The 24,088-nt window shown below is 42.8% G+C and overlaps 1 protein-coding gene across 2 annotated transcripts in view; it reads right to left on the bottom strand.

Annotated features, from left to right (window-relative positions):
* Positions 1–24,088, bottom strand: part of PLD3 (phospholipase D family member 3) — a 270,541-nt gene that overhangs the window by 19,641 nt on the left and 226,812 nt on the right. For both annotated transcript variants that reach the window (XM_086938250.1, XM_086938251.1), the window contains exon 10: positions 9,985–10,150. In XM_086938250.1, the coding sequence (XP_086794376.1) occupies positions 9,985–10,150 (166 nt within the window). The remainder of the gene's footprint in view (positions 1–9,984; positions 10,151–24,088) is intronic.

Genomic DNA, 24,088 nt, shown 5'->3' with positions numbered 1-24,088 from the left:
ACTTATGTCTTCACACTAAATTACTGTCTTGGGATACGTTTTACATAACCATCAACTAAGTGTGTTTTCACGGACCAGGAATGCGACCCGTGTTGACCGCGGCCTTCTGGGGTCCAAGCAGTTATTTCAATTGTTGCATACACTCCTAGACTCAAACAAGTAAAGGGTGGGGCTCTCTTGACCACCCACCCCCGCCCCCAATCTTCAATTTCCGGGAAGGAAATAGTAAGCTTGAAGCTTTCCATAATGTGACACATGTTTTCACGTGATGAAGTGAATTCTCACTGCCCGAACCTCAAAGTTTAAAAAGTTTACATACATTATGGGCAGAATGAGTGAAGGGAAAACAAAACGTCTCTGGGTAGCTGTGCGTTTTGTAATGGTGCAAGGCATAACTAGACTCATAACGTTTAAAGGGCGTCTGGAATGGGAAAGAGTGAAAGGAATCTATATACCCGATGAGACCGAAATAACTAAGTGCGGCAACACGCGTTCACAGGCTTCCTGTGTTGAGGGGGTGCCTCCAGAGCAGATACCCGAGGCATCGGTGCGATCACGGGGGTGACCTCCCACACAAACACTATCAGAAGCAGCAAGCATTACAGGTGTCTCAGACTGACAAACGTGGGGGAGGGGAGGCTTTAAAAGAAGGGAAAGTTTGGAATCTGATTAGGCACGGTCACCCACCCCGACCCCTTCCGCAAGCTACATTTTAAAAGTATTTTCGCGACTCTCACCATTCCCTCACCAAAAATGCTTAAGGAGGGAGCATGAATGAATCGCACTGTCCCTTCACGGAGCCCCACACTGCTCAGGTCATGGTGCCTAGTACGGCTGCACGTCTTCCACTGAGGCAACTGGCATTAACAGATTTGTTTCTTAGATGTCCTTTTCTGTTACAATGCTGGTATTCCGCGGCGCTGTATTCTTTTAGTTGTGGTCGAAGGCAAGGCGATTCTAAGTAATATCTTTGTGACCCACCAGAGCAGTCTGGGAACATTGAGGTTCAACTTAACTTTGCACTAAATGACCACACTTAAGCCTTGTTTATGCCTACCAGCAACTCACAAATTCCTGTCAGGTGTAAACGCATTTACTATTACTATTGCATATTTGTCCAGCATGAGAAATCGCCAGTAATATGCCTCACTCAAAGGCTGGGAAGTTGGTTTTCCAAGGTGCAGTTTCACTTGAGGCTTCGCTAATGTCCAGAAAGATTGACACTGAAATTTCGATCCGACTCCTTTGTTCCCTGAAAATGGTCAGAGATTTACTCCAGGCGAGGTTTGACCTAACTCCTAGGATCGAAGAATTCTTGGTGGAGAACTTCACGGATCACGGAACTACCCCCTGTTTATCTGGCGGGGGGGGGTGCTGACTTCACACCTGCAGACACCCTACTAATAAAGAAAGAGGCCCCAGCAGGAGATGCTGCTGAACAGGAAGTCTCACACACAGGTGTGCTTGTAGGGCAAGTGCTAGGTCGCATACTCAGTCCGGATGAATGACCCTGACGGGGGGCGGGAGATAGTAACGTCAGCCCAATGGCTGTTGTGCGCTGCCTTACAGGGGCGAGGAACATTCTAGGTGCGTGGGGATCTTTTATCCATCAAAAGGAGAATATCCATCCACTGGAAGAGGGCTCGGAAAGTAGAGATAGTCCACCTAGAGAAAGACGAATCACGGGCAGAAAGCCCCTCACTCACCTTCACACCGAGAGACAGTAAACCACTTATCAAATGACCCCCGGCGAAAACAGACACGCAGAGCCCGACAGAGAAAAGAAAACACTCTTCAACGCCCATGAAGTCTCGGGAAGCAACTTGGAAAATCCTTTTAATTTAGATGGCGCTGCGCTTGTAAATAGCGTTCGGTGTGGATCTGCTTCACGGGGGCTCCCTACCAGGCAGGCAGGATGCTTCAGGAGAATCAATACGGACCTTCTGGTCTACTGCGGCCCCCGGGAGTGTTGTGCACAATGTACCTTATTGACTTGCAGCAGCTGTAGGGACAGCGAGGATCACCTTCCTTGCGAACAAAACAAAATGGCGGCTGGCAAGCTCCGTCTTTTTTTCGGATTTGGGGGCGTGTTCGGTGGGCGTGGCTAAAAAGTGGAAAGAAGAACACCGAACACACCTCCAAATCCAAAAAGGACGGAGCCTGTTTGGAGTGACGGCTCTCTCCTCCAATGGCTGGCCTCCATTTAGGAAGCCAGCCAATGGGAGAGAGCCAAAATTAGAGGCGGGATAAAGAGCCCCTCTAAGAAACATAAGATCTCGCTACTTCCGGTTCTGCCGAACCGGATAGTACCTCGACCTAAAAACAGAAGATGGTGGATGAAAACAAAGACCTATTCGTTTAGAGCGCAGCCCACCGTATACAGGGTGCCCCAACATTTCACTTGGCTGCTTAACAACTATGCGTGCCTGCTAGTTCAGGTCATTTGGAAACATGATCTGAAATTTCAGAGGTTTACCAGCAAAACTCAGCTACTGTGTATATAAAGAAATTATCAAGTGCAATTGAAATGTAACTACAAAAAAGTATCCAATATTGCGTTAATGAAATTCATTCATGGTTGAAAGTAAGAAAAAAATACTTACCTGTAATAATGTGTGACCAGCTTGTTGTTTCACACCATTCTTTCAAATCTTCCATCACAGTATCATAATGTCATCAAGAACCATTTAAGCCTTCTCCAAGAGTTAAGGCACTTCTACAAAAAGGGGTTATCAACCTTTTGTATAGGAATCAACAAGAACAAGGAATGTCTTCCTTATACTGCCGTATTTCCAAAAAAGGACAAGACACTAAGGGCCTTATGTAGCGTTTGGTAGATGGAATACTGCTTCAAAACTAGACTGATATCCCGGCCACAGTATTACAAGTGCCATAGGTCAGTGGTTCTTAACCAGGGGTCTGTGACACCTACTCAGGGGGTCCCTGACTGTTTAAAAAACTAATATCAGCAGGTTAATAATCTATACATACATAAAAAGATCAATTTAAATTTTTTAAATGTTCTGTAAATGTGACGGAATTTGAAATTGGAAGCAAGATCTTAAGTTGGTATCCTTAGGTTGGTTGGTAGGAGCATCCCTAGTACAGCAAACATTGGTATGAACAATTGGTGACCTCAATTAAAGCAATAGTAGACACCACCAAAGAGAGACAATACTTTAGGAGCAAAAAAGCAAAATGCTAAAGGCGACCATATTGCTCTGTCTTTTAGAAATAAATCAACATTTTTAAACACTTTAACATTCCCATTAAAGTTTTGATATCTTTAATATCTTGCCTGTGTGTTAAAGACTTTTTTTTATAACTTATGTATTTGTTTGACGTTTACTTGTTTCTGTACATTTTTATTTTGAGGTTAAAATGCTAGAAATTGCTTAAGTGGGGTCCCTGGTGTCCAGCAGTCATTTACTGGGGTTCTCCAGACGTCAAAAGGTTCAAAACTGCTGCCACACGCCATTATGCATTTGTCATCGGACCGACCATCCACCATGCTTGGGACGGAGTATTCCACATGCCAAACTCTAAATAAGGCCTTAAGTCGTTACATGTATGAGTTTTGAACCACTACATCAGTTTAGACAGTTTCATGTTGGTTACTCTACAAGATGATATTGCACTTCTGACTACCGGAGATTACAAGAGGACACTCAAACTGAAAGTGCATTCTTGAACATCCCTAGACATCAGGTACACCGGCAGAACCAGAGGGTTTTGGTAAGTGGAATAGATCATCAATTCAGGGTACTACAGTTCGAAGTAACCACAGCTCACAAGTGTTTACCAAATCCAAGTGTTCCAATACCTGGACGACTGGCTGGTAAAGACGCCAAGCCATGCGTAATGCCTAACACACACTCAACAAGTTATTGTACTCCTCCCCAAATTCGAATTCACAATAAATGCCAAAAGCCACACCTGGATCCACAACAAACCCAGAGTTTTTTATGAGCCACACTCAATTGACTTATGGGGAAAGCTTACACCAGCAACAGTGCTTTCAAAGGCTGCTTCCCCTTTGCTAGATGCTGCATTCTTTGACTGTGAGAATAATATTTAAACTTTTAGGAAGGATGTTCTGTATTGCTTTAATCCTGAACATAAGCAAGTTTTCAGTTTGTGCATTTGTGACTTTTCCATGTTTTCCTCGTCCATATGTGTCACACTTTAATGTTTTGCGTGTGAGACTGAGGAACGTTTCATCTGGATGTATGACGTTAGAACGCATACATTTACAACGCGTACCTTTACAACGCGTTCGTAACAACGAAAGTTGTTACCACGCATTGCGCTGGGGGGGCGCAAAATTGAACAATTTAATTTACTATTCCAACACCAGTCCCCGTGGATAGTAGGGAAGGTGTTGGGATAGTAAATTAAATCATTTACTATCCTTGAGCGCCCCCCAGTGCAATGCGTGGTAACAACTTTCGTTGTTACGACCGCGTTGTAAAGGTATTCCGTTGTAATGCTTGCGTTCTAAACGCTGCATACCGTTTCATCTCCATAGCAGAACTGACCGCCACCTTTTTTGCAATGGAATGGAGTAGAAATGGCTATAAAACTCCCCATAAAGGAAGGTGCTCTCAGCCACATGGGACATGAGGCCAGTTAACAGTATGCTGCCCATAATTCCACTTGTGGTGGGCACTACAGTGAACTCCCCCGGACACAGCCCACATATTGAAAAGAAGGAACGAACACGTAGATAAATGTGATCAGTAGCAATTCTGTTCTTCCTGAAGCAAGCTTAAAACTTGCCTCCTTAGCCTTTTCATTTTTTTTTTTAGTAGATGATGAAAGGGCGAATATTTATGATCTTCAATACAGAACTAGAAGGTAATAAAAGATGCAAAAGGCCTCTCAATTTCACCCTATCTCCCCAGCACTTCAAGTATATAACTATCAGGCATTAGGATTAGACCTGTTTGGCGTTGAGCTTTGTCCTCTTTAGCTGTAGTTGAAAATCGCTTTATGTGGCAAATGACGGGCCTCCCCATCAGTACCCCGCTGCTCCCCCTAATGTTGGACATGTGGCAAAAAAATGTTTCAGACAAAGCCAGTGTAAGGCATATTTTGTTATGGAGGAAGGTTTGCTCGAGTTCAGTCCCTGCCAGCTGGCTAATATGTCTGCCAGGTGCTGGTGATCTCCTGTGGCTCAGGCATGCAAGGCTAACCCTTACAAATATTTGGCTTCAGCGACGGTGGGAAACTCCTGCGGAGGCCTTTGCGATCTCAAAAGATCAGATCAAGAAGGTGTATTTGGCATTATAAAATGGGTCTATTACAAAGCAAGTCCAATAGGGGCGCTCTGACGTCACCTTTTTTAATGCTGAAGGATGGTTATGAGACAGAGCAGTTCCTGGATGAAATAGAGCCTAGAACTAACCAGGAAGCTCTACCTGCAATTCAGATATGGGTCTCTGACACTCTCTCCATTCATAGCTAGCTGGGGGAAAGAATGTAAGCCAAGAAACAGGCACTGCCCATTCTGTACTAATCAAAATGAACAAATCAAGCTGGTTTTATTTTTTTGCCCTGCTGACGGGTACCTAACAAAAATAAATATGGGCTTTACCACTCTGTTGTAACATAGGGGCTCAGGAACTTAGAGTTGCACTGAGAATCTTAAAGCCAGACAGTAGACAATTTGTGGTTTTTGCCATCTCGCGGTTTCTCCTGGCTATGTAGATGATCCTGCAAAAACTACTTCAAGCGGTATTTTAATGGATTAATGTATTATCACTCGCACCATCTTGTCACTTTCCTAACTTTCACTTTTATCAAGTTTTACTCAGTTACTTGCACTGTGTTTGGTTTTATATATTTTTATGTAAGTTTTAGTCAATTTCAATTCATTTATTTGTTTGATTAATTAAAATCTTACAAAAAAATATTTAAAATGTGATTAAATATAAACGATTAAAAAAACCATATATGATTGATATATCTTAAATATGCTAACTTATACTGAAGTGCAATACACAATATATTTTAAAATATAGTAAATAGACATTTCAAATTATACTCCTCTAGTTTTTTTCCAACTCTCCATAAACATTTTACAAATGTAGAATTCATAGATCTACCATCAGAGCTTAGACATACTATCAAAGCTTGCCTACATGTCCTTACTCCACGATCGTTAAATAGTCTCTTTAGTATAATTTTCCTTTTGTTTTTCTAATTGAGGGCAAAGACACAGTAAATGTATAATATTCTCTTGTTCGGATTTGCATAGCCTACATTGGGTACCCTCTTCTGATTTCTTCGATGGAAGTAAATTACATAATCCCGGCAGTAAGCCAAATCGTGCTTTAATAAAGATATGCTTGTTTTCTAACAACCACAATGTTTCTAAATATTCTTGAACCTTTTTTTCATAAATCCATTTATTATAGGCCATGCATGTTTTCTTTTTACAAATATATCTTTATCTTTTATCAGCGATAGATGATTAGTTAATTTGTTGATTGTCTTTTTTAAAACTTTCCTGAGTAATTGTAGTTTCCCAGATAGGCATTACACCAAATTCTTCTATCGCTGCTTTTAAATAAGTCCAGGCTTGCAGTTTCCTATTGTCATTTACTTCATGCCATAGTAGCTGGGACATTTGATTTTCTCGATCATTTCTTATTCTGTTCCACACTTTAAGGGCTTGACCTTTCCTTGCATATAACTGGTTGTTTAACCCAAAATCCAGAGTTACATGTGCTTGTGAAGCATTACTAGGCAAACAAAAGAGGATTTTATAAGTTCTTGCAACCGCATTATTAATGATCGCTGCATCTTTCCAAATTAAGTGCCTCACTACTGTATGTCAATGTAGGTAGCAATTTTGCTGAGATCACCTTTAAGAAGGGGAGATAAGACAAGTCACTTATTGATTTCTGTAGGATCCTAAATGCTGCTACTAAAGCATTTACTATTCTATTAATATCCTTTTTTTGCGGGAGGAAGGTTCCATTGTCATTAAATATAACACCAAGATATTTGTAGGATTCGACTTGCTCTAATTGGGTTTCTTCCAATGACCATTTATATTTATGTTTAAGTCTTATATTGTTTGTAATTACCATTACTTTGGTCTTTGCTTCATTTATTACCATATCGTTTTCTTTGGCATACGTTGATATTCGATCAATCAACCGCAGCAGCTCAACTTTAGTTTGACTTAAAAGTATAATGTCGTCTGCATACAACAAATTTGATATATGCTCATCAGATAACCTAGGCGGATGTGCATTTACTTTGTTCAGCGTGGTTGAAAGATCTGCTAAAAACAAGTTTAAAAGCAATAGGGCCAAAACGCACCCTTGCTTTAATCCTCCGGTCGTAGGTATTTTTTTTGTTAGCGTGCGACCATCTCCAATCCTCACCCTGATCCAAGTATCAGTATGCAAGAGTTGAATCAATTTTAATAGTGAGTCTGGAATTTCTTGCTCTTTTAGTTTTTTCCACAGACTCTGTCTATTCACACAATCGAAAGCAGATTTAAAATCGACAAAACAAAGATACAAGGGATGTTTTGCTAAAATTGCCTTATCCATTAATACCGATAGGACTAATATGTTTGTAGAAGTTCCTAGACCTTCTATGAATCCAGTTTGATTCGGGGGCAATTTCTCCTTATCCTTTACCCAATCTGTTAGGCTTGACAGTAAAATCCCCGCAAACAATTTAGCATCAGTATCTTGCAGGAATAACAAACTATAGTTCTCCGGCAGTTGCCAGTTTCCCTTCTTATAAATAGGAGATATTAATGACCCTCTCCATTACTTTGGTATCAACCCAGTCTGTACAACTTAGTTAAAAACCTCTGTTAGATATGCCGACCAAAAGTCTGTTTCTTTTTTATAGAGAGCAAACGGGACACCATTGGGACCTGGTGCCCCGTAAGTTTTAGGCAGTACTATTCATATTCTCGATTTTAAATAATTGCACGGTGATACTTTACGAATTTTGATGGCAAGTTGCTGAATAAAGTTGCTTTTGAATCAAATCTTAATAAAACAGCTGAGAGAAAGAAAGATTTTTTAGGTCTTCCGTATTACCGGAAGTACTTAATTCACAGAAAACAAGCATTGGCAAAGGCAATAGATCTTGCCAATGCCTGAGATATTGGCATTGTCATTGTTAATGTATTTTAGGTAATTTCCTGTAGTAGTATGTAAGGTTTGCAAGCTTCAATGTGGCAGGCAGTTGTCAAAAGTGCGCACAACTACTACTGAACGTAGCGGCCATCTCCGATTGGCAGGATTTTCTATTCATCTCAAAGAAAAATGTGACTGACAAGCAAGGATACTAACCAGCACAAATAGATACATTTTTCAAGTACTTGGTCCATGCTCTAGGGGCGGGCAAAATACGAGAGGCATAAAACATGCATGCCATGGACAAGCCTGAACAAAGGATAGGAGAGAGACATTGAAGGGAACAAATGTTAAGCCTATTGGTGGGCTGTAGCCACTGATTGTAAACAGCATGTCTAGAAGAGACAGCGCATACGCTGTCTAGCCGAGACCTACAGTTATTATTACCCATGCAATTCTTAATTTCTCACCATATTACTTTACTATGGTTTTGAGTGTGGAGCTTTAAATCACGTACAGTACTGTTTCTTCCTACAGCTCCATCTCCCTTAATGTGTCGGGATAATGCTCTATAATGGTATGGAATATTATGAACTCGCCTACACGAAAGGTCTTTGGCTAATTTGACCACTAATATTTTATTTGTTTCAATCATTATAGGAGATAACGGCCCTAATATGTTAATAGACCAAGTTATTCTGCTCGAAAAAAAAAACCATGTGTCATTTAACCCCCTCTATGCTGTCGTCGGCCGTTGGCCGACATAAGCACTACCTCCCTGGTGCTGCACACGACCAAAGCAAGCCCGCTCACTCCGTCGAACACCCGCACCGCTGCAAAATATTCGCCACGGTAAACGTGTTAATGTAATTTAAATGATTGGGTAAAGATCCTAACACATATTAGGTAATGTTTGCTATACATTATACTCAAGGTAAATTTGACTTTAGTTGCATTCCTGTACACATTAAAAAGACTTTCACTCTGCGGAGTTACATAAAAAATTCCGCAAAATTCTGCGAGTGGGCAGAATTCAGCATGTCGCGCTGCTTGAGCTGATTTTTGGTGCTGGGATCTAGTTTGCTCCACGCCGTAAATTCAGTATGAACTGCTTAACATGGCACCTCAGAGGGAACTGCTTCTTTCTGCCACTCGGATAGATTTTCTACTTGAGTGGCAGCTTTCTCAACATGAATGGTTGCTACCTGCCGCAAACACCCTCTTTGAGAAAATCTCACTGGGTGGTATTCTAGTGCCAGAAAAATCAAGCTAGGGGACGCCAATTTTCGCTTGCTCTGGCCAACTTAAAAATGGCTAGCCATATAGGAGAAAATACTCTGCAATGCAGCGGTTGGCAGAGTTTTGCCAGAACGTAGAGGGCAAAACCACCCTAGTTTACAGTTATGGTGAAAGATCATTTTAACATGAGGCAACCTATCAAGGACTCGACAGATCAAAACAGGTTTAGACAAGTGTTCCCTTATTGGACTCAAAGTGAGAAATAAATCTGAGGGTACTCTCTCAGGGTCCATCCGCTACGTTGCTGAAGCTGAAAAGTCCTGAAGGATGCAGTTATTTTACTGTTTTTATGCTCTATCAATTACTGAAGACAGGCAATATTTAAGAGAATAGTTCAAAGCAAGTGAAAGTAGGAAAGACTGAATGGTGGATGAATGAAAGGTGGATATTGGCATACAATACATGGCAAGTAGTATGGGGAGGCAGTGAAAAGCTCTCTCAATCAAGCTACTGGGAGTCAATCCAGTAAGGCCTAGGTACTAACATCTTCAATGTAGGGCAGAACCTGAAATTATTCTTAACAGGCATGTACAGACAATGTCAAAATAGAATTAGTGCCAGAATTTCTTCTCACCACATGGATGTCGTAATGACTCTTGTTGTCTTTTAAGTAGTCCAGCGATCTTAAGAACGGGAACATAGATGGGTTGGTGCTGTGCCAGCAGCTTATAAGAAGTTTGACGTGGACGTGTCTTTCATAAACTGCCTTGCGCAGACGGTCATCAATGTCAGGCCAATATCTGGGCAACAAAAAGGAAATGCATAAGAATATATACACAACTATTACCTGCAAATTTAAGATAAAATCACTCTGCCTACAAAGGGGGCAAGAAAATTGACAATAAACCCAATAAAGTGAAACAAAATCAATAATACTTTAGAAAAAGAAATTAAGAAAAGTTGCATAGCATAAACTGAAAATGTGTGCAATCCGGACTGCCCATGAAAGTACAAACTACTAAGCAAGTCACAGTTGAGATACTCTGATGGGCAGGATACCCTTGATAAGGCAAACACAACTGTATTCATTCCCATTCAAGAGTGGTAAAGGATGGATAACCAGATCACAGCAGTAACTGATCAATTTCCAGGACTCTGTAGGGGTGACTTGATTCTTGGATAGCTATGATTGCGGGACTCCCTAAATACAGGGAGTGTGCCAGGAATCTTTAGCTTCTTAAAAGCAGCTGGATATCCTGGCTATTCCAGGAGTGGCTGAGTTGCTTAGTGACATGGCGAGTCATGCGATTGGCCAGAAGCAGCAGAAATGGCTGGATTCATGAGCCTTTAAACGAAGTGGTGGGCTACTCAGCCATGACAGTGGGTAGCGGACCAGAGCAGCAGTAGATATAGGTCAGGGTGGTGGAGAGTATATCTATATATATATATACACATACATACATACATACACATATATATATATATATATATCTTATCCTATCTATCTTATAATATATATATATATATATATATATATATATATATATATATATTTATTTATTTATCCCATCCCCGGGGAATAGAAAAACTGACTGTATTGTCTTGTTCCAGGAGGGGTGATTTGAATCCTTAGTTGAAGTAGGGAAAGTTGGTTTTCAACCTTGTTGGATTGGTAATCGGAGATGGTAGTCGTATTTATGCTTTTCTGGACTACTCTGTGTCTTTGCTTTGTTATCATGACATATGCTAGTCCAGGGAGCGTCTTCCACATTTTTGTTTTACTCATTCAGACAGCATCATGGATTACTAGGCTGATCTCACAAAATGCACTCCAACTCTTACCAGGGGGTGGCTAATATTCCCTCACCAGACTATGTTGGAGGAAGTCAGTTGGAGTAAGCGGACTGCATACCGTAGGTCCACAGCCCTTTTTAACAGTACAAGGGGGACAGGGCTCTACTGACCCTTCCCCCTTCAAGGAGCATCTGATCAATCCCATAAAAATGGTGTTCTTCACTTCTAGTATGTTCACTGAGTGGTGTTCTACCATGTTTGTGAGGCATCTGAACATGTTTGGGCGTCTGAGTGTTGTGCTTCTTCATGTTTTCGTCTCCGTGTGTGAAAAAATCTGCAAGTAGCTTCCTGCTCCAAAACTCGTCACATTGATTTTTACTGCTATAGAGAAATAACATACCCTGAATTAAGATTCTAATAAAAAGAGAGGGGGAGTACTCAAATTGTTTATAGTGATGTTCAAAAGACTGAATTTAAGTACAGAATTTGGAAGTTACTAAATCATTGGACAGCTGATACTGGCATTTGTAGAGGGCAGCTACTGCAGAGACAATTAAGATGTGCACGCTTCTGAACAACTCTGTGGCCAGACAGGTAGCGCCAGTTTGCACCAACAGCAGATGCTTCAATAGCTCTTCGAATGTTGTGTATTAGATTACGTTCCCATACTCCACCTGCAACTGAACCAAAGCATTTACGACTAGAATAGCAAAGTAGGTCTCTGTAAACAGAATTCTGAATTGAAAAAAAGCATGTTTGGGCATCACTGGCGGATTGGCTATTCAGTATAGTTTTTTTTTCAATTCAAATGTTTATTAAGATTTGGAACTCATATGAGGTCCACATAAAATACATACAAATGAAAATGTAAATATAGCAACAATCATTCCACAGACAGAAGATGGAGTAAAATGGCAAGATGTATCCTAAAAGTACAAAAAATGTACGAGGGGCAATAACTGCCAACCAGTTAAAATACAAAATAAAATGCAAAATTCATTGTGAGCAGAGTATTTGATTTTAGCAGTAAACAAGATTTATAAAACATATCCTATCCTAACCAGAAAGCAATACAGTAGCAGCAGTACATGTGCAAAAAAACGCAATCCAGTATCTTACTTTATCTGAAACTTTAAGCTAGCAGCAGAACGGAAGATGGAAGAAGAACACAGCAACACCCTCTTGAGCAAACAGCAGCAAAAACAGGATTAAAATATACACATGAACTCCTTAAAATAATAAAAGTTTTAAACACAGTGCTTCATTTTTTGGACAAAATAGAAAGTCGCGTGCAGAAGTTACATTTTTGACACCATTTTGTAAGAACATTGGCCGTAGCCAACGACGGCGGCTCGAGGTCAATGCGGGACATGCAAATAAGACGTGATCCAAGGTCTGAACACTCAAATTGCAAAGATTACAGATTTTTCCATTGCTCAGATTTGGGTACCAGTGTGCAGTTAAATCGTTTAAAAGTAGAAGATTCATGCGACATAGCGTGAGAAGCCTACGGGTTCCATGCTGTAAATTCCAGTATACATATTTTTGAGACGTTTTTGGTGTGTTTGTCCTTGCAATTAACTCTAGTTTTTTTGGGGGAATTACAGAATTCATAGTCTCTATTAAAACTAATCTTAACACTAGAGGTTTTTAAGAAAGATTTAAATTTTGAAGGATGAAGAGTATTCACTAAATCTTCTTGTACAGAGAAGTTTTTTGTGCAAATAAAAAATCATGATAAAAGGAATAATTACTTGCATGAACACCTAAAACTTCTTGACACATGATCCCTCTTAATGAGCCTTGCTCGCTATTTTTCAACTGGTATCCCCAACGCAAAACCCTAGCTAAACCTTGTAAGTAGGAGCTTATTAAGCCAAATTCCAGCCGAAAAGCAGCCGTTGGAACTAAAGTATTAAAATTACACAATTTGCGTAATATCGGACCTTCGATTCTGTCCAAAAAATTCCATTCTTTGTCAGGGATGGATTCAATGGCATGAAGCAGCGTTGATGGAATTTTTACTTTAAAAACCATTAATGCATGTAAAAAATGCCTTCTACCCATAGCATTATAAAAAATACGCAAACCGTTGGCATGTGATACTGCTTTAGATGCGCTGTGTTCAATATGGAATTTGTTCTTTGTGCTACCTGCTATTACTTTCCCTAAATAAGGATAGGAGTCTACAACCTCCGTTTTTTCAGAACCTATGTGCCAATTGAAATTACATAATTTTCTATTTTTCTTACATTTCATAACTAAAATTTTCCTTTTTGAAACATTTATTTTCAAGAAGTGATCGACTGTATAATTCTGCAAGGAACTCAACTTTTTGTTTAACCCAATAGGGGTTAAGTCCATTAGTACAATATCCTCTGCGTAAAGGAGGCATGCAAATGACCGGTTAATTTTCTTTGGGGCGTCTCCCTCAGCACAATTAAAACAATCAGGTAAATCCGCTATATATAGAGAAAACAGCAATGGCGCTAACAAGCAGCCTTGTTTCAGGCCATTTTCAGTACGAATAGCTTCAGATAGGCCTTGATTTCCACTCATTAGTTGGCTATTAAGTAGGAATACGTTACGTCCCCTGTAATCATCTGGTCTTGGCATGTAGTGCTGCCAACATTTAGTGTTGGGCTAAGATGATTACAAGTGGTTTTCCTTCTAAGAAGTTGTTCGATTCATGAGGTTGTGTACTCCTCCTGTTGGTAATACTGCGCATGGGCATCAACTCCACTGTTAGACTGTTTTCCCGCAGGAGGGTGAGAATGGAATTGTAGCAAGTATTAGTATTGTGATATCCATGCAAGTAAAGTGAATTGATGTAAATAAGCTGTGAGCTTCACAGGCTTCCAGTAAGGAGGGAGGGTGCATGTAAATCTACAGCAACACATGTTGAGAACAGATGCTTACAGAGTAGATAACAATCCGTTCGAGGTATGTGTGTAGAAACACAAGCTGTGCATCGACTATAAAGCAGTCCCTCTCCTGAAGTGGTGGCTAGCCTGTGAGGGTTACAGTTATTTGAAAGGGAGTCTGTAGTACTGCTTAGCCAACATTGGCTTGTTGACGTGCTAGGACATCCACACAATAATGTTTTGGGAAGGTGTTTGGTGTGGACCATGTTGCTGCTTTGCAAATGTTAGCAAGGAGAATATTTCCCAAAAATGCCATAGAAGCCCCAATTTTACGAGTTGAGGGAGCTTTAGGGGTAACAGGTAAATGTTTTTTAGCTTTAGCATAACAAGTTTGGATACATTTTACTATCCATGTTGTAATTCCGCTTTTCAAAATAGCATTTCCAGTGTGGGGAAGTGAGAAAGCAATAAATTAATTGCTTCGTTTATCTAAAACCTTTTCATTCTGTCTATGAAGTACGTCAATTCTTATTTCACATCCAATGTATGATAAGCTCTTTCTGCAACAGAGTTGTGTTGCGGAGAGAAGACAGGTAACTAATGATTGATTAATGTGAAAACGGGAGATTACTTTAGGGAGACACTTTGGATTTGTTCTAAGGACTACTTTGTCGCTATGTAGATGGAAGAATGGTGGAAGAATGGTTCTTCTATGGTTAAGTGACAGCTACTAGAAAAGCGAATTTCCAAGTCAAATATTGGATTTGGCACAAATGTAGTGTCTCGAATGGAGGTCCTATGAACCTTGTTAGTACAATATTAAGATTCCATACTGGTGCAAGTGGAACCCTAGGTGGAATGTCCCTGAAGTCCTTCCATAAATGCCTGAATAACAGGTATTCTGAACAGAGATACATGTTGCCTATTTTGAAAGTTGGCTGCAATTGAGGCAGGGTGTAAAAGTTTTGAAGTATAGGCTAGACCTGAAGCTTGAAGATGCAACAAATACAAATGAATAAATTGTATTTGTACATGTAATGGGTTAACCTTTTGATGCTAACAGTATAGAGCAAATTTTTTTCATTTGTCAGCGTAGCATTGTCTGATCGTAGGCCTACAAGCTTGTTTAAGAATATCCATACATTGCTGTGATATATGAGAGTACCCAAATTATAAGACTTCAGGAGCTATATTGCAAGGTTCATCTCCCTGGGATTGGGATATCTTATTCTGCCATGGTTCTGTGTGAGAAGTTCTGGTTTGAGGGGAAGCGTCTCATGTGGGACTAGGGAGAGTTCCAGGTGCGGTATAAACCATGGTTGATGAGCCCATGTTGGAGCTATGAGAACAACAGTGAGGGGCGTCTGCCCGAGCTTTCTGACCACTAATGAAAGTAGTGGGAGAGGTGGAAAAGCATAGGCAAATGTCCTTGACCAGTTCATCCATTGAGCTTTGCCCTTGGATAGAGGGTGTGGGAAACTGGATGTGAAATTGGGGCATTTTATGTTCTGTGGGGTTGCAAACAGATCAATTTGTGGAACCCCCCCATTTTTGAAAGTATGGTAGGAGAACTTTGGGGTGAAGTTCCCATTTGTGGACGTGTAGCTGTGTCCTGCTGAGCAGGTCTGCAATTTGATTGCTTGTCCCCAATACATGTTCTGCAAGAATATCAATGTTGTGATGTATCGCGAAGCACCAAGTGATTTGGGCTAAATCGGGATAATTGCAGGGAGTGCCCCCCTTCCTTTTGTAGATAGTACATTGTTGTCATGTTGTCCATTCGGATTAGGGCAACTTTGTGAGTAGGTAAGGTAAGAACACTTTCAATGCAATGTGAACAGCTTGAAGCTGTAAAAGTAATTGATATGGAGACTCCTGTGTTTGGAGTTCCACACCCCGTGAATTGTAAGATTCTGCAGGTGAGTTCCCCAACCCGTCAGGGAAGCTGCCCTGTGAGAATGGCTTGGGGTACTGGGTCTAGAAATGGCAACCCTTTGGATTGGTTTTGTGGATTTCACCACTTCAGAGAGTGATGTGTGGGGCTGTCTACCAACACTAGATCATGTTGTTGACCCTGCAACGGTGTCCATTGACGAGAGAGACATTCTTACAGCGGTCTCATATGTAACCGGGCATGTGAACTATTGATATACAGGAGATCATCATGCCTTAAAGTCGCATGAGTACTTTGACTGTGACTTGAGCCCCAGGTTGAAGGTGTTGGATTAGTGGCACACTGTTTTATATCCTGCTTGCATTTGGGTAGGCTAGTCCCAAGTGAGCGTTGAGTATGGCTCCTAAATATGGCTGTATTTGAGATGGTTGGCAGATTGATGGTAAATCCTAGCATCTGTTGTGTATGCTGTCTACAAAGTTGGGAGCTGTTTGCTTTTATGAAACAATCGTCCAAATAAGGAAACACATGTACGTTTTGCCTGTGTAGATGTGCCGCCACTACTGCTAGGCATTTTGTGAATACCTATGGTACGGTGTGGACTCCAAAGGGAAGAACCTTGAATTGATAATGTTTTCCTTGGAAGACAAACCGCAGGTATTTCTGGTGTGAGGGATGTATGGGAATGTGAAAATAGACATACTTTAGGTGTAAAGCGGCCATGAAGTCACCTTTTTGCAATAGTGGAATACCTTCCTGGATAGTGACCGTGCGGAAGTATTCCGAAAGGATATAATGATTGAGTGGTCTGAGGTAGAGTATGGTTTGAAGTGAGCTGTGTTTTTTGGGAATGAGAAAGTATAATTAATATACCCTTTTTCCATGTCATTGTTTTTGGACTAGTTCTATAGTCACTTTGAGGAATTGAGCTGATATCTCCGTTGGAAGAGAGACTGGCGCTGTATATATGGAATATTTGGAGGAGTTGTGATGGGCTCCAGACAATAACCATGATGGATAATGTCCAATACCCACTGATCTCTGGTGATGTCTTTCATTGCTCGTAAAAACTTTTTAAGGCGCCACCCGACAGGTGTTAAGTGGTCAGGGGGAATGGATTAAAGTCATTGTTTGGTGCTTGTATTTACAGTCTGTGTATTATTTCCGCAGCCCTTGAAATTATTTCCCCCTGTTCTTGTATTCTTCTGAGAGATGTTGAAGGAACCTTTCCATTTAATCCCAATGAGCTCTGTCGTAACAAGCTAAAAGAGCTTGACTGTTGGCACTACGCCATTGATTAGCAGATTGTGCTGCTAACCTTTTACCTGAGACATCAATTACTTTTGACCCCTTTTGTGGGGGATGTGCGTCCGAAGTTGTATGGAAGTTTGCACTTTTGCATGCACTAGCCACAACCAGCGAGTCCGCTGTTAATTGTCCTCTAACGTATATAGGATCAGATGGTGAAGCCATATATTTTTTGTCCACTCATGGTGTTATGATTCAAGTCTTTACAGGGTCCTTAAAATTGTTATCAGCATGACGTTGCATTCCCTTAAGGAGTGGTAAATATTGTGACTCCCTTTGATCAGTGGATAGTATTTCGAAAAATATTATCTAAAGGCACATTATGAAAAGCTACAGTTCTGGCTATTAGATCTTGATAGGCATCATCTGGTGGTGATGGATGTGGGGGACAAAATCTGTATCCCCTTGTGGCTCTATGTCATAAGCATCCCAAGCATCCCCAAGATGTGTCTCCTCCGGTATGTTATCATCCTCATTTATGATGGGTGGATAAGGGGGCATATTGGCTGCTTCAGAATCTTGTGGTGGAGTGGCTGTTGGGGATGGTGTTGGTGGGTTTGGTAAGGCAGGTATGGGAAAGTGTAATGGGCTAGTAGCAATGTCCTTTTTCTTCTTTTTGAGAGGTTGCAAAGGAATGTCTATAGCCTCTTCGAAAGCTAATCGTCTTTTAGAGGAGTGAGACTTTTGCGGCTGAAGAATTATTTTCTTAGGTCTGGGTTGAATTTGCAATGTTTTTTGCCTTGGAGCGAGCCGTTCCTGCATAACATCGAGGATTGGTTCGGGTGGAGTTTTTGGTCCGAGTGTGTAATATTTTGGAGCCGAAAAATGTTTTTGTTTCGGTGTGGACATACCCAAAGCACCGTGACTTTTGTCTTTCGGAACCTAAGTGGATGTTCAGGAGTTATTGCCGAATCAGACTGTGAGGAAGTGGAGGCCACTGCTGAAGGCCGAAATTTCGGTGCCATGCCCGGGGGCAAGGCTTCCGAATCTGTATGTTTGTGCGTGCCATGGCTTTTCTGCAGTGGTGGGCCGTGAGCAGTTTTTCGGATAGAAACAATTATTTCGTCTTTGGATTATGGACAGTTGTACTCATGGTCTGATGTTTCTGAGTAGACTCAAGACTGGCTGAATCTTGTTCCATGTCCGAACCGCAGTCGGAATCATTGATGGGCAAGGATTCCTCTTGGACAGCTGAAGCCTCCTCTTTTTCCACCTGTCGAACGAAGCTGTTCAGTGAGTCATCTGCTTGTCTGTAAAGCATTTCTTGGAGACTGGCACGTCTATCGTGAAGTCTCTTTTCGGACCTAAAAGATTTGCAGGCCTCACAGGTAGCCTGTCGATGAACGGGCAAGAGGCATAGATTGCAAACTGAATGTTGGCCATGTGGGGTTATTTGGAGTGGCACTTTAGACAGAAACAGAGCACGTTCCATTAGCAGCTCAGTCTCCGAAAATTCTGTCGAAGTAAAAGAGACCCGACCAGGCGTAGTCCATAGGACGTGGAGGCGAGTCAAAAAACTCTACGTGTAAATATGTTATTATTGCTTGTAACGCAAGAGTAACTCCGCGATCGAGACAATACATTAGATTGAAGGATCCATTAGTGAACCGAAGGAAGCCATAAAGGATCTCAAACCAGAGCACAATAGATTATTTTTCCACCAACTGGTTCGGATGTAAACTATCTAACAATGAAGTCAATGCCCATGCACAGTATCACCAACAGGAGGAGTCACACAACCTCCTGCCTCAAACAACTTCTTCGAAGAAAAACAACCTGTATTCATCCGAGCCCAACACTAGATGGCAGACTTACGCACAGCATGTGCATCTACAGCACATTCTTCAAACACAAGTTTATCTTAACAGATGCTCAGTTTGCAAACTGTTTTAAAAGGACTGAGGCTGTTCCATGGCCTGTGGAAAAATAACTTCCTTCTAGTTGGCCTTGTCAGATGGAGTAGGAAGCACCTCTGTCTTGGTGAAGTTAAATTTAAGGAAACTGGTGGACATCCACAAGTGGATGGGAGGCAGACATTCTTAAATACAGCATGAGTCTGTACCCCTGGAGGCTGGAGAGCTAGAATACGAGAGACTGGAAATGTACAGGTGTTGTCTGCATACATGTAAAAGCATACCCTTTCCTAACTAATTAGTTTAGCCAGGGGTTTCGTATAGATAGTAAACAAAAAGGAGGGACTAAATAGTCCTTTAGAGAACAGCAAAATCAAGGTTCCAGGTCCTGGGTTTGAAGAATGGGGTGAACATTTCCTGCCATCCTAGAATGATTTCCAAAAGGCAAGAGCAGGCCAAGGAAAACCAGGCTCAGTCAGGCTAGTGATCAGAGTGTATGAAGGATGGCGTTGAAGGCAGAAGAAAGATCTATCGCGACTAGCACTTAGACACCTCCTTGGTCCACCAGGATCCTCAAATCATCAGTCGGTGATGGCACCACTAGTTAAGTACATCTGTAGGGGTGGAAGTCTGCTTGGAACCCAGTAAGTGGTCTTTTTAACAATGCTCTTGAAAAATGTAGCTTTTCCTACAAATTGATAATATATGGACAGAGGGAAATAAGATCATAGCTGTAAAGGCATCAAAAACGTGCTGAAATATCCTACTTGAATACAGAGGTGCAGTTTTAACAGAGACACGGCCTCTAACCTATAGCAGCACAGTGGTATAAGCATACATTACCATTTTCCACTGTGTGAGTGGAAACGGATATACACAGCACAGTACCAGTGTTACATAAGGAAAAAAGACTGAACTATACTAGACTCTCTGAATGATAATTATCAGTTACCTCACATTTCCTATCATTTCTAGTATTCAACGTGGTTTACTTTCTGGGATGGTATCTTGTCGGAAACATCTGTTTTTCAGTGGTGTACCTAATTCTATGGACTGTGCTTTAACTAATTCTAAATAAAAATAATTCTTGTTTAGAGTAAAGTCTCACTCATATTCAATTTATTGTATGTGATCACTGCAACATGCTATATCTGTAACCTACTATCACTTTCTAGAAGAGGCCTTGAATGCTGGACCTAGCTACCACTGGAAACTCAAGTGAGAAACGTTGTTATTCAATTTGACACCAACAGTATTGGAGCCTCTATGACTTCAGTTGTAAAACACAGTACCCACCAAGTAAAGTGCAGGGTAATCACAGACTGCCCGATTCCATAGAAATGGCCTGGCACAGCACACAGTGATGGCAAAGGTGTGTGAACTGCATAGCACATGCTATTTGTAGATGATTTCCCTAATCACAAATCGGGCGGGTGGATTACCTAGCAGGGGCAGTAAAGGCTAGATTTTTCAGGCTGTAAAAGGAATAAAGTGAGTTCCATGCCAGAGTAGCAATGGCTGTGCAGACAGACCAAGGCATGAGTGCTGATTTCACTGGTACTACCAGTGTGGTTTGTTCCCAGATTATGGGCAGCAAGGATAGTCAGAAGGGGGAAACAACAGTTACAACGCAACTATTACAACGGACTACTTTTTCAACGCAACTACTACAACGCAGGATCCTTTACAACACATGCCTTTACAACGCATGACATTACATAGCAGATGCTATTACAACGCATGCCATTACAATGTAAGTATAGGTAAGTTTATCTTCTTTAAAACATTTATTTAATTTGGGTTTTGGGGTACAGGGGTATATTTTTAGGGTTCAGGGCTAGGTTTGGGTTTTGGGGTACAGGGGTATTTTTAGGGTTCGGGGCTAGGTTTGGGTTATGGAGCACAGGGGTATTTTTAGGGTTCAGGGCTAGGTTTGGGTTATGGGGTACAGGGGTATTTTTAGGGTTCAGGGCTAGGTTTGGGTTATGGGGTACAGGGGTATTTTTAGGGTACAGGGCTAGGTTTGGGTTATGGGGTACAGGGGTATTTTTAGGGTTCAGGGCTGGGTTTGGGTTATGGGGTACAGGGGTATTTTTAGGGTTCAGGGCTAGGTTTGGGTTATGGGGTACAGGGGTATTTTTAGGGTTCAGGGCTAGGTTTGGGTTATGGGGTACAGGGATATTTCTAGGGTTCAGGGCTAGGTTTGGGTTGGGGGTACAGGGGTATTTTTAGGGTTCAGGGCTAGGTTTGGGTTATGGGGTACAGGGGTATTTTTAGGGTTCAGGGCTAGGTTTGGGTTTTGGGGTACAGGGGTATTTTTAGGGTTCAGGGATAGGTTTGGGTTATGGGGTACAGGGGTATTTTTAGGGTTCAGGGCTAGGTTTGGGTTTTGGGGTACAGGGGTATTTTTAGGGATTAGGGATAGGTTTGAGGTACAGGGGTATTTTAAGTGTTCAGGTTTAAAAAAAAACTACTTTAAAAAAATTAAATTAATTAAATATTTATTACTTACAATTTTTAAAAAAATGATATACTTACGTTGTAATGGCATGCGTTGTAATAGCATCTGCTATGTAATGACATGAGTTGTAAAGGCATTCGTTGTAAAGGATCCTGCGTTGTAAAAATCGCGTTGTAATGGTATGTGATGTAAAAGTATGCGTTTTAACGTCATACATCCGTCAGAAGGATGTCTTGGCTGTCCTATTGATAGTCTAGACGTTAAACAAGCATATAAATCTCTATGCCAATAGGAAGACACAGGACAATTTGAATAGAAGTCAGATAGCCGTACACAAAGACTGTAAACAGTTTCGCAGAACTAAGTTAGAGTACTAGACACCGACGGATGAAATAGGAAGGCAACATGGGCCTGGGGACTGCAATATTCCAAGAAGCGACTGCGGCCCCATACCTCCCCGCCTCGGCGATCGTGGGACCCGGGGTCAGCGGGTTGAGAGGAGATCCGGTGCCTGATTACGGGTGACGAGGTGAGCCCGGGGATCGACCGCTGGTGGACTGCGACCCAGTTGGAATCTCACCCGGCCTTGAGGCTGGGGCTGCAGTGGCGATTCCACGCTGGTACAGCGCAGATCGGACCCGAGCGATGTCCTGACCCCGGAGGAGTTTCCTCTCTGGGGAATTTGAGGGCCGTGGTGAGATTGCTGGGATCTCCCTTGGCGGCCCTGGAGACCGTGAGAGCAACACGGCGACGGGCTGAGGCCCGGTCGGAGTACTCCAGCCCGAACGGATGAACTGTGGGGATTGCTTCGCCCTCTGTCTCCCTTCTGTTGGCATAATACCAGGAGATTGTAGCTGACAGACCGACCGCCCCCCATTTGCACCGACCCGGACTGCTGTGAGCCATCGGGACGCCCCATTCGGCCGAAGACGCCGCCCTGCGGATCGGGGCGTGCAGGGTCTGGTCGGATGCACCGATGCCCGAGCAGGGATCGCATGTTTCCAGGCTCCTTACAACGGATCACACCGCCGTTCCTTGGAGTGCTGGGGGCATGAGGGCCTCCGGGACCTGACAAGCCATTCTGGACAGTTGCACTGAGGGATTGGAGGTTGGCCCTGCGGTTCTATATGGAGGTGAGGTGGTGCCACTAGGGAGGGAAACACCACTGACACGCTTGGCATTCAGTGCTGGAACACGTGGAGGGACCTGAATGCTGGGCCCCACATGGGTGGCTGGTGAGCGCGTGAGGAGGATACAGGTGGTGCATGTGAGGCCTTAACTGGGCTGGAGGCCACAGTCTACCCCGCGGCACCTGATCCATAACAGTTGGAGTGACTGCCTGCATTGGCTGAGACACACATGCAGGTGTCCGCCACTGTGGGTGCAAGGTCATTCTACGTAGCAGGTCTGTGCTCCCATAAGTACGTGCCTCGTGGCACGGTCTGCACTCTGTGTCCTGGTGGAGGGGTGCCGGAGCTGAGGTCCGGTGGACACATCGAGCTGAATATCTAGCAATGGGCAAGGATCACCTAACACGGGCTGCCCAGCAAACGAAGATGGGCCAGTACACAGCTTCGGGTGTGCCCCCAAAGACTGCTGCGGTGCCTGAGATGTCAAGGAGGGGGGGGGAGGAAGGTGTGATGCAACCTGAGCCCACGGGATCTCAGATCCTGGCTGCTATTAAATCCTCCACCGCAAAAGTGCAGGCAAAGATAGATGTGGTTTCCCAGGATGTGGGACTACTGAAGGCGGATCTTCGCACTGTCGCAGAACAGTAACTGGCCACGAAGCAAACAGTTAGTGAACTGCGGGAGTAGGTCTCTGCCCTGAAAGTGACTCTCAATGAGCTCTCTCAAAAAATGATGTCCCTGGAGCGCCGAGCGGAGGATGCAGAAGTAAGGTCCCGCAAATGTAACCTGCATTTCGTTGATTTCCCAGAGAAGGGCAAAGGGCGAAGGGTGGGAACCGGCACTCTTCCTCGAAAAATGAATCAGGGATGCGCTGCCTACTGCTGAGCTTTCCTCAGTCTCTATAATAGAGCACGCACACTGGGCGCACGTTTCACCTCCACCGCCAGGGGCCCCACCCAGGACCCTCATCGCCCGGATCCTCAGTTATAGGGATAGGGACCTCAGGTCGACATGACGGGAGAGAGATCGGAAATTTGAGAACCAGAAAGTTGGCATTTTTCCGGATTACACCTGCATGGTTCAACAAAAGAGGGCACCCTTCCTTGGAAGGTGGTGCCACTAGGGAGGGAAACACCACTGACACGCTTGGCATTCAGTGCTGGAACACGTGGAGGGACCTGAATGCTGGGCCCCACATGGGTGGCTGGTGAGCGCGTGAGGAGGATACAGGTGGTGCATGTGAGGCCTTAACTGGGCTGGAGGCCACAGTCTACCCCGCGGCACCTGATCCATAACAGTTGGAGTGACTGCCTGCATTGGCTGAGACACACATGCAGGTGTCCGCCACTGTGGGTGCAAGGTCATTCTACGTAGCAGGTCTGTGCTCCCATAAGTACGTGCCTCGTGGCACGGTCTGCACTCTGTGTCCTGGTG

Source organism: Lissotriton vulgaris, chromosome 9, assembly GCF_964263255.1.
Source record: "Lissotriton vulgaris chromosome 9, aLisVul1.2, whole genome shotgun sequence".
NCBI lineage: Eukaryota > Metazoa > Chordata > Amphibia > Caudata > Salamandridae > Lissotriton > Lissotriton vulgaris.
This window is presented reverse-complemented; position numbering and strand designations above follow the sequence as displayed.